General features: G+C 48.7%; 1 protein-coding gene across 3 annotated transcripts in view; it reads right to left on the minus strand.

Annotated features, from left to right (window-relative positions):
• The window catches only part of Erg (ETS transcription factor ERG), a 96,175-nt gene extending 88,453 nt beyond the window's left edge, over window positions 1-7,722 (minus strand). For 2 of the 3 annotated variants that reach the window (XM_026399404.2, XM_026399403.2), the window contains exon 1: window positions 7,604-7,722. In XM_026399404.2, coding sequence (XP_026255189.1) covers window positions 7,604-7,621 — 18 coding nt within the window. In that variant the 5' untranslated portion in view covers window positions 7,622-7,722. Of the gene's footprint in view, window positions 1-7,131; window positions 7,257-7,603 lie in introns of those variants that run through there. The other variant, XM_026399405.2, reaches the window with a different exon arrangement.
• Window positions 7,723-12,519: the final 4,797 nt, after the last annotated feature.

The raw sequence follows: 12,519 nt of genomic DNA on the forward strand, positions 1-12,519 counted from the left end.
GCCGACTGCGGTGTCCAGAGCTTCCACCTTGGTGCACTCATGTAACACCAGAGCTGGGGCCCGAGCCCTCTGTTCCAGCTGTGAGGCTGGAACTCACTCACCAGGAAGGGGCCAGGAGCAGGTGACCTTGCCATGAACCACCCTGGGGCAGCCACATGCAAGGTCAGAAAGGAGAGGGCCCACCAGCCCAGCTCCTCTCTGTGAAGGAACCAGGTCCGGGGAGGGGACTGATTTCTGCGGCAGTCCCACAGTGACAGGCCACCTCTCCCAGGCTGGCCTCTTCCCTGACCTGTCAGCAGCCATCTGTGCCTCCCGCCCCCTGCAGGGAAGATAAGAGCAATCCTTTCCCGCAGAGGCTATTTTAAGGGAGCCACCGAGAAATAGAGTATCAAGTGCCCCTCGGGGCAGAAGATAAACGGGGGCCATGCTCTCGAGATTCAGCTTTCAGGATTTTGATGTCCCTTGGAGGGTCAGGTAACCAAAGTGCACTACGCAACGAAAAACCACACACTCTCTCCTTTTTTCTTTTTTAACTTGGAGCAATGTCTTGAGAAATCTACCTCAAATTGAGACACAAAGTAATACGTTGACAAATTCCAAAGTACCGTTTCAACAGTTCCCTCTTCCTCAAAGGTGTGCTTTGCTTCACGTGGCCACTGTCAGCTTTAAAAAAATAAGAGCCAGTGGGACCCAAGGGGAGGGGCCCGAGAAATTTGCTGTTGGCTGATGAACCTCAAATTGATGGCCTGGGGTGAAAAGTGAATGTGCAGGTGGAAAGGGGTCCTCTCTGGTGCACTGCCCCTGAAGCAATGTTTGCTTATTGAATTTTTAAAAATAATAATAATAAAGCGCAGGCACTCTTTGCTAGACGCTAATTTCAAGATGGCAAGAGAGATGGAGGCGGAAGGATTGAAGAGCCAGTGTATTATATTTGCAAGTGCGGGATCTCTGCGCACTGTGATGTATGGCATTTTCCAGAATTTGACATGCTTTGTTTTTCACAGAAGTGTTGGAAGTAACAGCCCCAATGTTCATGTTATGATTGGATTCTGCCAGGGCACTTTAAAAAATAAATCACTTTGCTCGGCCTTAGCACTTCTTTTCTAAATGTCTCAGCACTTATCTGCGCAGCACAGCAGATGCTGGGTTCCTCCCGGAGCCCAACCCCGAGGAGGCACACGGGGAGGCCTGGCGGAAAACTCTGACCTGCCTCGCTGCTCCTGACGCCCCAAGACGGGAGCGCGGAAGTGGCCTCTTGGGGTGAGGACATGTATGTCGCAGCTGATCTGGCATCAGGAGCCGCTGCCCTTTGGATATTGCCAAATATGGAAAGAATTCTTATCACCGACCACATGTAGAATTGAGTACTAGAATTTTTGTTCCTGAATTTTCCAGCACTTTATTTTGCCCGGCCACCAAGAGTAAAATAACTGCTGCCCTGCGGGACTTTTCACGCAGGAATAGACAACATAAAGGAGCCAGCTGGAAGGACTGTCACTCCCCAGTTTTGGAACGCCTTGCCCTGTCTCTTAATGCAGCGAGTCTCAGCAGTAATTTAATACCTGGGTCAGAGGGGAAAACGGGGACAAGGAGGTCAGGATGGCACGGAGAGGAGACAGAGACGCCTGGGTCCCCAGCCCTCTGTCCTCAGCACCCAGGGGCTGCAAGAATCGGGGAGAGAGCAGGAGAGCCCGGCACCAGCTGGCAGCACCAGGAGGACTCCAACCTGGTCCACGAAGTCAGGATGCTAGAGCTTCCTTTGACAGCAGTTTTACGCTCTTTAAAATATTCGTTTCAGCCTAATTTGTTCCAACTTATGAGAAGAATTCTCTCTAAAGAAATGAGAATTCTATTTGAAATTCACAATTGTATTACTCTGATCTCTTTAACTTCCTCTTTATGACTTCAGAGAATTTTAACTAACATTAATGTTTTCCAGTAAATACTTATTTAATGCTTATTGGACGCTCACAGCTGGCCTGCTGAAGACAGACACAGTGGACGGATGCCTCTGGAGAGGAGGGCCCAGGGACTTCAGTGGGGATCAGAAAGTATCCAGGCTCCCAAAGGAGGACGGGAAAGAAAACGACGGTCAGAGAGTGGACAGAATGATCCGATCTTACACTTGAGGAATAGATGGAAAGCAAATTGGATCAAACAGGGAACAGAAGTACAAATAGAAATAAAATCGGAGGACACAGCGGAGCACTAGTTGAAACAGGTCTACAGGAAGAAGAAAGTAAAATTAACAGTAAGAACAGTAAAGTTAGAGAAATAGAAACCAGTTTCTGTCCTTGCCTGCCAGAATGAACAAGATGCAAAGAATAAAGCACTCAGGGTTGTTCTGGGTGCAGTGGAACCGGACGTACAGCTAGAGAAAGTGGGAATCGGTACAATCCTTCTAGGAAGTGAACTGGCAGATAATCTTGAAATCAGCAAATATGTGAATCTGGCAAAGATTAAAGAGATGTATACTTCTTGGCCCAAAGTTCCTTTTCTAAGCACTGATACTAACAAAATAAATTTTTAAAAACCCGAAGAGAGGCTACACTGCAATATGATTAGTGAAAATTTGAAAACAGGACTATTTCCTGCAGCAGGATATGGTCATAAAAATTTTAATACTCCTTTTAGATGTCGGGCTCTCCTGCTCTCTCCCCGACATAAAATTCTGCCTATCAAAATCCTTCCAAGATGTGGAGAAATGTCTGTAAAGCAGAGCTAAAGGCAAGAAGCAAAACAGACAGGTGCAGGCAGCAAAGACACACCAAGTGTCAACCATCATTTTCTCTGCTCGTTGGACCTGGGGCAGTTTAGGTTGATTGTTTCTCATCATCTCAACAATGAGAAGGCTTCGTGTTGGTAGTTTGTATAAAGCAACAGGATGCATTTTTTTTTTTCAAAATTAACAAGAAAATAGGACCGTGGAGATGTTCCAGGGTCCCTCTTCCTGCACTCACCAGGAGCACAATGTCACGGCAGGCCTCTGGCCTCTCTGCACAAACAGAGCAAAAAAGACTCAGAGCAAGAGGAAGCCTCTGAAGGTGGTGGCTGACCAGCACCACCTGAGTGACTACATGGACACTCCTCTGTCCCGTGCTGGACACCTGCCCCAGTGCACCTCCATTGGAGGACCTGGCCAGCTCTCTCCTCCCGCCCTGCCCAGACTCACTGCCCCCCGGGTTCCATGTGCCTGCTGCAGATGTGGGAGGACACTGCTGTGCCCCACAGAATGACCCAACCCTGTTACTCTCCCTGTCCCTGCAGAAGCATCAGGACACAAGGAAAGCAGGCATAGAATGAAGAAAAGGGACACAGAGACAAGGCGACATGGTGGCAGGGCTACATCCCCTGGGTTTTCTGATGGCATCTTCCATTTACTGAGCACCAAACAGAGGCATGACAGACATTAGCCCGCACAGCACAAGACAGGACAGTCGCTGCCATCCCATTTTGCAGGTGAGGACACTGAGTTCAGACAGGTCGGGGACCTTGCCCCGGGGCTCAAGATGAATGAGGATTCAAGTGCAGGTGTGTCTGTGGCCCTATCAAGTAGGAGATCGACTTTCAGGGGTGCTGTGGCACACTCCCTGGGGCAGGGCAGGGGACAGCTCTCCCCCATCCTGTCAGGATAGGAGGAGGGTGGCAGCTCCTGCAACGTTAAGATGTGTCCCCAGCTCTAAAGAGGAGGTCCCACAGAGCAGAGTGTGCCAGCCAGCCGGGCAAGGCCCAGAGACCCTCCTCTAAAACGCCTTCACCGAGATCAGCTGTCAGAAAGCTTTCAGGTCTGGCCTCCAGGGCCTCTTCTATCTGATTCTCCGGAGCATCAGCTGTTCGATTTCCTGCCAGCCCCTGAGCCACCCGTCCTGCCTTGGGCCCCACTTACCACAGAGTGCTCAATACAGAAGAAATGATTTTCCTGAAGATGTCAGAAATGGTTGTTTCTAAAAATTTGATTTCATTCTTAGGTATGCTTTTTTAAGAGACATAAGTGTGGGTATGTGTGTTTGTGGGCTTCCCCCCCCTTCAATAAAGGTCTGTTTGCAAAACAAAAATTTAATTGAACTAACACTTTTTAAAAAATAGAAATTTTAAAAAGATGTAGATGATGAAGAAATGGGTCCATTTTGGAACATTCTCTAAGAGAGTAGCAGACCGATGGTGCACTAAATGAAACCAGGGTCCTCGGGCCCTGGATTTCCCACTTGCCCCGCAGGGTGGCTGAGCACCCTTGTGCACAGGTATGTGCCCAGCAGAGAGCCTGCGGAAGTGAGCTGCGGCCACAGAGGGCAGCCTGGGGTCAGGAGCAGCCCGGGGACCAACAGCAAGTCATTTCGACATGATAGTCTATCAGTGCACGTTTAGGCAAGAGCAGGAGGTGAGGACCAGCCCTGGGATGTGACATTTACACAGCAGGACAACAGCACTTGGCACTGTCATTTTTTCTACTATCACAGAGTATCAAGGAATAAAATCTGTCACATCCCTTCAAGCCAACAGGTGGGTGGAAGACAGACACTTGTTGCTATTGAGACCCTGAGTCACGTTCACCAGAACCCAGGAGGACATTCCCTCCTTCCCGTCACCCTCCATTTTAATGAGCTTGCTTCATGTGGGTGGCGCTATTCTGGGTGCCTGCTGTGTGCACAGTGTGACATGGAGAAAGCTGGCTGCATGTTTTTAAATTAATAAAACCAATTTCCCATCACTTCATGTTTTATCGTCAAACTTCCCCACCCCTGTGGCTTCAAGGAACGCCTTTCCCTGGGAGTCACTGAAGCAGGCACGGAGTCCCCGTCCCTCAGCCTTGGGCAAGCCTCTCGGTGGCTTCCACATCCTGCCTGGTTCTCCTCTAACACTGCTCTCCCCAGTCGTGCTGGGCCTGTGTGACAAGGGCACCCCCCAAGCACCCATTTTAAAGATTCAACTCTAGGATCGGGGCTGCAACCTGGGGTTCCTGACCCCCACGGGGGACCCAGGGATAAAAAGAGATTCCCATTGTATTCTGAGTATTTTCTTTGATGTGTTGAAAAGCACTCTTCTGAGTCGGGCTCCTGACTTCACCAGACTTCCTAAATGGTAAACAGGATCGGGGAAGGCTGGGGGTCGGATGAACCCCCCAAAGTGAACCTCACGGAGTCATGGGGAGAGGAGCAGGTCTCCCGGAGTCTGCAAGCAAACACCGAGCCGGTCTGTGGTGAAGGTGGGACAGGTGGTGTCCAGCACCAGAGGCCAGCGGAGCCCCGAAGGCCAAGGGTGAGCAGCCTGCACACAGGCATGAGCTCCGTCGCTCGCCCGCGTTTCCCCTAGAACTCTGGGCCTCTTCCTAAGACCCAAGACCCTTAAAAAAAGAAACATCAGCTCCTAAGTTCCTTCACTTCTTCCAACCCAGATATTTGGCTCCCAATCTCAAGTCACCAGGGGAGAATGATGGGGATCACAAAGACTGGGCCAAATACTTTTCCCCTCTTCCAAGAGCCTCATGGGATCTTATCAATGTCAGTGAAGAAAACAAATCCCACCCAGATGCAGAGTACAACCTTACAGATTCCCCGGGCCTGACACCTGACCAGCTAATGGATTTATTTACTAGAACAACCCCAAACAGTGCGCACACTAGAAGACGGGAAGAGCCTGTGTCGGGAGCTGTTTCCTAATTCCACCGACAGCGGTCATTTTCCCTGTGCTAATTGGAGCTTTGCACTAACACAACTCACACTGCAGTCCAGGACTCCAGACCTCGTTTCTCTACTCTGTAAACAGGGCTGGAAACTCATCTCTTGACCTTGCCCAGGAAGACTCACAGGGGCAAGTCCTCTGGGAGTGACCTGTGAAGAGAGGCTTTTAACCAAGGGCTTTGAAGTCACTTTTTAGAGGTTCACTTAAGAGACACTCTACACATGCATCGAGTGTAATAAAGTAGTAAATCAATATTAAATAGAAGCGTGAACTATTTCCCAAAACTCATTCTGAGAATCACAAAGCACTCAAACTTCCAAAACAACTTCATGTCTTTGCCAACATATACTCTCAATTGAACACTTGAACTCATCTGTGTAGTTTTCAAAGTTTCCCCTACCTCCTAAAGGATGGTCAGTTACTTCTGTCCCTTTTAATGCACGGATGGAGGGGAACATGGAGGCTTCTACTCAAGCTACTTAAGATTTACACCAAAACATTTGATGGGATTGTTATGAAGTATGGCTATAATGAAGAGTAAAAATAAGAACCAAAAGGGTAGCATTGGGGGCCGCAAAATCAAGGAGTTTCTACTGAAGTTTCAGGGAAGATGAAGCACCTCAGACCTCCAGCTCTAAAATTCTTTTTGATGATAATTGTATTTCAATAGAAGAAACATCTCTGTAAGGCGAGAAAGTCTTTGGTACATGAATTTAGTGACAAATTATTGAACACACTTGAGTAATAAAACGGAATAGAGCTCCTGAAACACAGTTTATAGGGTGTGTGTCAAGCAAGTCTCCAGAACAAACATTTCAAGCAACAAAAACACCAAGCCAAGAGGACTCTGGGAAACCCCTCGGCCCAACTCCAGGCCAGCGTCCATGTCCACGAGCTCTCCAGCTCACCCACACCCTGCGCAGACACGGCCCGCAGCTCCTCGCCTCTCACCGGCTGCAGAGCTCAGGGCGGGCCCCTGTTCCCTGTCTCCCTGCTTTATCTGCTGGTGCTGCTGATTTTTCTCATTTCTACAAATGTCACCAAGGCCTGCGCCTGGAAAATGCCCCAGCAGACCCACCGCCTCGCAGACTTGGCCGCTGGCACTAAGCACTGCATTGACTTCATTTCCAGGAGTTGAACCTCATCAGGTTTCCACCGACCTGGGTCTAGCTCCCGGTTAAACTCGACCTGCCATCCACTGAAACACTGCAAGAAAACACTTCCGACCAAACACCCAGAGCACAGAGAACCCGCAGCCCCTCGCTTCCCAATCCCCACAAACCCAACATCTCTCGGAAGAAATCTTACAGTGCACAGAGGGGTAGGAATTTTATTAACCATAAACACGTCCCCAACAAACCCAGTTACCACCACCAAGGAACGCTTGGCCTCCCCGGCACGGAGGTCCCACCAACCAAGCCAACACCAGCACGTCCCATTACCCACAGACACCTGCTGAGCATCTCTTCGTTTCCACGGGGACTGGCTGGCATGCCTGGGGCTAAGGAGTCCCTGAAGAGCTTCCAAAAGTTCAACTCTGTCAAGCCCATCTCTTCCTTTGCCCCTGCCCTCCAACCTCGGCGACTCTTGCCCAGAGTCGGAACCACCACCAGGCACCGCGAGGAATCAAGAAAGAATCTAAAAATTCAGAAGCGCTCCAAAAAGCTTTGCAAAAGTCACCCACAGCACTCAACAGTGAATTTAGAAACCCCAATTTTTTTCTGAGTTTGAAGTTTTTAAGCCTTGCGGATGGTTGGAGTAGGAAAAAGGAAATTTACTAGGCAGTGCAGAGGAAATCTTGTTGTCCTCTATTGTGGTAGGGGGGGGTGTTGCCCAACCCTAACTTATCTACCCTGATAAAGGAAACCAGAGAAAGCGCAAGAAGAACAAGATTCTGTCAAACGAAAAGGAACCCTCTCCTTACCTTGATAGTGCTGGCCATAATGCAATCAAGTTTATTGATCGTTAATAAATGTTAATAATAATTATTGCTTCTCTCTGACCAGAAAGTAGTTTTGATGAGGTTGTTTAGAGCGGATGAGATTGTGCTAAGTCTGGGAAATGAAGTCAGCCAATGGCAGGAAGAGGTTTCTATTGGTCCTGGCCGCCCAGCCCGAAGAAACAGGATATTTGGGAGTGGAGAGATAAGAGACCCTGAAAACAATGTTGTTTTTCTTGATGATATGCAGCCAGGAGATTTTTTTTTAATTAAAAAAAAAAAAAGACATCAATTGCCTGGGACTGAGCCTGCCACAGCAGGTGTGACCGGCATGGCTCCATGTGACACGCTGCACCAGGACCCAGGCAGGATACAGATGTGGTGGGACTCCGCCTGGCTTCACATGGGGAGGGCACCCTCCACCTGGGTGCCAGGACACTCGGCCCCCTTCTCCCGGGACGTGCCACTCAGGTAGGAAGGAGGACCTGAGCTGTTTCCCCTGCAGCCCAACTCTGCAGGTGGGACCCTCTTCACGTTCCTAGATGGCTGCTGGCCGGCTCAAGTGATCCTCCGTCCCTCAACCGAGTGTTTCAGAGCTACTGAATTTCATGTTGTCCTTCCAAACACACACACAGTGGTGATCTGCTCCACAAAATGAATAAGTAAAGGGTCAAAGATGTAGGCTCTCAACCCAAAGTCACCAAGAGACGGAAAATAAGTAAATAAATAACCCTGTCAAAGTTTGGTTTTCAAATATTTAAAATCCAAACAGCGAAAATACAGCCCACGTTTCAGAATGTCTGCGAGCAGGTCCCCTGGCAAGCGGCAAGGCTGCGGACAACAGCCCGGCCAGCGTGGCCTGCCAGGGGCTGCCATGTGAGGATCTCGTTAAGTGCTGCAGGCCCCCAGGTTCAGGGCCACACGGCTGTTTTCCACTCAAGGAAGTACAGCTCATGCAGCCCGCACATTCCTTAGAGGATTCCAGGCCTTTAATTGCTCATTGTCAGGAAATTACTTGTTCTCTGGAAGAAACAACATTCTGTGTTGGATCTAGCGACACAAAAGGGGGACCAGTGAAGAGGTGTGGTCTCAGTGGGGACCCAGGGACACAATAGACCAGAACCTGAGTCACTGGCCACTCTGGGCTTCAGAGGTGGAGGTTTGGAGTTGCTTTCATTCAGGCTGTGGGCTGGCCCGGGGGCGGACGCTCTCCACTGGCCTGCGCCTCTCTAGTTCTGAAAGGTTCCCATGTCCTCGGCCCCATCCCAGGTCCCCCTCTTGTGTTAGGATAGGGCAGGAGGAGGAGGAGGAGGAGGAGGAGGAGGAGGAGGAGGGATGGGGAAATTAGGAAAAGAGAAGGGAGAGACAAGAGGAAAGGAAAGAGAAGAAAAAGCAAACAAGCAAGAACCTGAGGAAGAAATCCTACAAAATCTCATTCTGTGTAGCAATCAGAAGCTGTGAGTTCTCAGCACCTCCATGTTGAAGGGAGGCTGATTTCCGCCCTTTTCATCTCTGAACAATGAGTGAGATGGTAGGCCGATTAAAATTGTGTTTCCCCTAAAATTTCAAAGTCCTGAGTTGTTTTATCTGGGAAGCTTCCACTGGAATTCAGGAGTAGTAAGAAAAAAGGAAAAAAAACCCAAAACCCTCTCTAGCTTCCCCAAGAGTTCTTGCTTTTTGTTCTCTTCTAAAGAGGACCAGTTCAGGGTTCCGTGTCGTCTCCCATAACAGTGCTGCATTAAGGATCTACCAAGCACCAGCTTAAACAAGACGACCCCTTTGCTAACAGAGCAGCCGGGGAGGGAGCTGTGCGTGGTCCTGCCTCCCTGGCTTGCCCTCCGCAGCAGGAAGCTCTAGCAGGTTTGTGGAGATCCCGTTCTTCCACGATGATCTCCCTATTTATTTATGCATCATATACACATATGTAATATCTCTTATTCTTTAAATAATGAGAATATTGTGTTATTAGAGACTAATTTGTTTGCCTGGATCCCAACAAAGAGAAACCAGATGAAATTTTTATTTCCTAAAGATTCTGCCAGTTTGATTCTAGTTTTGAAAATGCATAAAATTCTAAAAAAAAAATGATTGCAGAATGTTGACTTTTAGATCATGAGTTTTAAACCAATTTTTTAAAGGCAAATCCAATCTTTTCCATTTCTTCCTTTCTCCTTTCTTTTTCTTCTTTTTTTTTTTAATGTTACTTAGGATAGAACCCAGAGCCTCGCTCTCACCTGGCAAGTGCTCTGTCACTGAACTACGTCCCCAGCCTTATCTTTCTCATTTCCAATGAAGAAATGTTGATTCCTAGCCTCTTCTAGGAGAGCAAGTCCTGGTGTCTAGAATGGCATGAACAGCATCCACACCTGGGAGTCTCGGGACAGTTAAAACCAACTTGATCAGCCCCTGGTGGCACAGGGCAAACCTATTAATCAAACACTGCACTGCAAAAGCCACCTCCCGAACATTACCCTGAAAATGGTGACTTCATCCTTCCTTGACCCGGCACCAAACCTCAGCCTGGGGCCCAGCTGCCTCACGACTGGCACCTTTACACCCAGACCCCACTCTTCCTTAGGGAAAGCGGCCCTCAAGGTCACCAGTTAGGGGGCCATCTGCAAACGGCCCATCCTGTCCTACCCTGGCTTGAGGAGACACCAACCTGGACCAGGGAGCCCACCCAGCAGCTGAGGGCAGCAGCCCCTCAATCAGTTACACCTCTCTATCTTGCAGTTATCCGTCAGGCATCCATCACCCACGAATTCTCCCAAATCCCTCAGAAGTCTGCAGTGTTTTGCTCCAAATAAAAGGAGGATGTAAGATCCAAAGACCACCAAAGAACTGCGACAACCAAGAAGCCCCGATGTTTATGTGTCCTGAAACTCTTCCCACTTTCTGAAAGTTCTGCAAGTTCTCATCTTTGTGCTCTTGCTAACTTCTCCACGTGGAGGATGTGAGGCAGCTGGGGAGTGGAGAAGGCTCTGGAGGAGAACAACATAGTTCTAACAAGGACGTGTGACGTGGTGGAGAACAGAAGAGGCGGTCGAGGCTCATAACTTACCTCGTCCTTGGCTTGGCCGTGCATGAGGCCTGCAATGCCATGTCCATCGTCACGGACAGTGTCCAGAAAAATGATGTAGGAGACAGATGCTCTGATATTATGACTTCTCTGACATGCTACCCGGTGAGTTAAAAACCATGAAGGAGAATTACAGCACAGACCCATCATATTAAAAATGAATAAGGAAAGAAAAAATATCAGCAGGTGTATACATACAATACTCATAGTAGATAATTTTGGTCATTTTTTTCTTCCTTTCTATTTAGAATCATCTGTATTTTCAGAACCTTTATAGTGAACAAAAGTTAGATTCTAATGTAGAAGGTGTCTAAGTGAGATGGCATGTTCTGTTTGGGGAAGCTGCTGTCAACTGCAGGCTTGCTCTGTGGAACATGCAGAACAGGACACCTCCAGCCGCCGCGCCCTAGCCCATGTGTCACAAAATGCACGTTGTTTTTAAATTTGCCTCCAGCAAGGCAAGGTTCACTGTTTGGGGATAAATGTTAGTAAGAAGCCCCAGAAGACAGGCTTGTGCTCTGTGATGGTCACTGACCCCACACTAATCCATCCTGTCTGTGTCAACGGCATGCCCCTTCCACGCAGGAACTCTGGTGGGCACTCAGGAAGCCAGGCTGACAAGACCCCTCTTGGGGGTTCGGGAAGCTGTCAGTCTGCATGGATTCCGCACACATGAAACTGCGGAGCCTGGAACTGACCCATGAAATAAACACAGGCTTTAAACAGTAAAACAATAGCACAAAAATGCTGTATATTGTCCCTAAGATGACACATGAATCTTAAAATGCATAGTGTTTGGATTATTCACAAGAGCCCTGCAAGAAGGATGTCCCAAGGAATTCTGCCAGGGACATGCCTGAGATTGTAGATAAGACTCCAGCATCTGGAGCTGCCCCACAATGGAACAACATCACTCAGGGGGCTTTTCCGTCTGCATCAATAGGAGGATTTGCCTGAGAACAAATGCCGAGTAAGGCGCTCCCAGCCCTCAAGGTCGCACTGCACACTGCTGAAGGACCCTCCTTCTGTTCATAGCACACCGCAGGACTCGCCCCACTGGGTAAAGCTGTGTGTGTGTGTGTGTGTGTGTGTGTGTGTGTGTGTTTGTGTGTGTGTGTGTGTGTGTGCGCGCGCAATGGGTGCACGCCATCCTCCATCAGCACATGAAGAAACAATCCAATTACAATTTAAATAACTGCTGTTCCAACACTTTTTCTCTGTGGTCAATATATTCTTCAGTCTCTTGCTTGATTGGAACTCCTCTAAACCAAGGAAATTGTTATCACATACTAAATCCTCGACTTCTCAACACCGAGTTGCAATTTCCTTCATTTTGAAGCCCACATCAGGTCGGCCCCATGGGCTCAAATGAAGCAATGATTTCAATAAACACAATTGCATAAGCAGCCCCCACATTCTCCCGTTTGTGCCAGCTTTGCCTACACCACACGCCTCTGCAAATGCAAGAATGTCGGATCCATTATCAGAGATCCTAAATACGTCAATGTATTACTCACAATTAAAAAATACAGCCCAAGAGGAGAGCGATTCTCTTGCCACAATAGTTCAGCTTAAAGCAACCTTTAAAGTTTTTGATGGTGCTATCAAGCTTCTACATAGAATCTGTGAGCAACTAAATGCGTCTAAATGGGCATGTCTGAGCCCAGATGACACAGCCATCAGGTTGCCTCTGGTCACCTTGAGGCTTGGTCTCTCTAGGAGGCACACAGTCTGAGGGTGCCAGACCATCTGGCCATCCTGTCTCGAGGCTGCCCTGCCTCTCTGCCCCATTCCTGGATCCAGTGGATTCTGTCCCAGGTGC

Source organism: Urocitellus parryii, chromosome 2, assembly GCF_045843805.1.
Source record: "Urocitellus parryii isolate mUroPar1 chromosome 2, mUroPar1.hap1, whole genome shotgun sequence".
In the NCBI taxonomy this organism is placed as follows: Eukaryota; Metazoa; Chordata; class Mammalia; order Rodentia; family Sciuridae; genus Urocitellus; species Urocitellus parryii.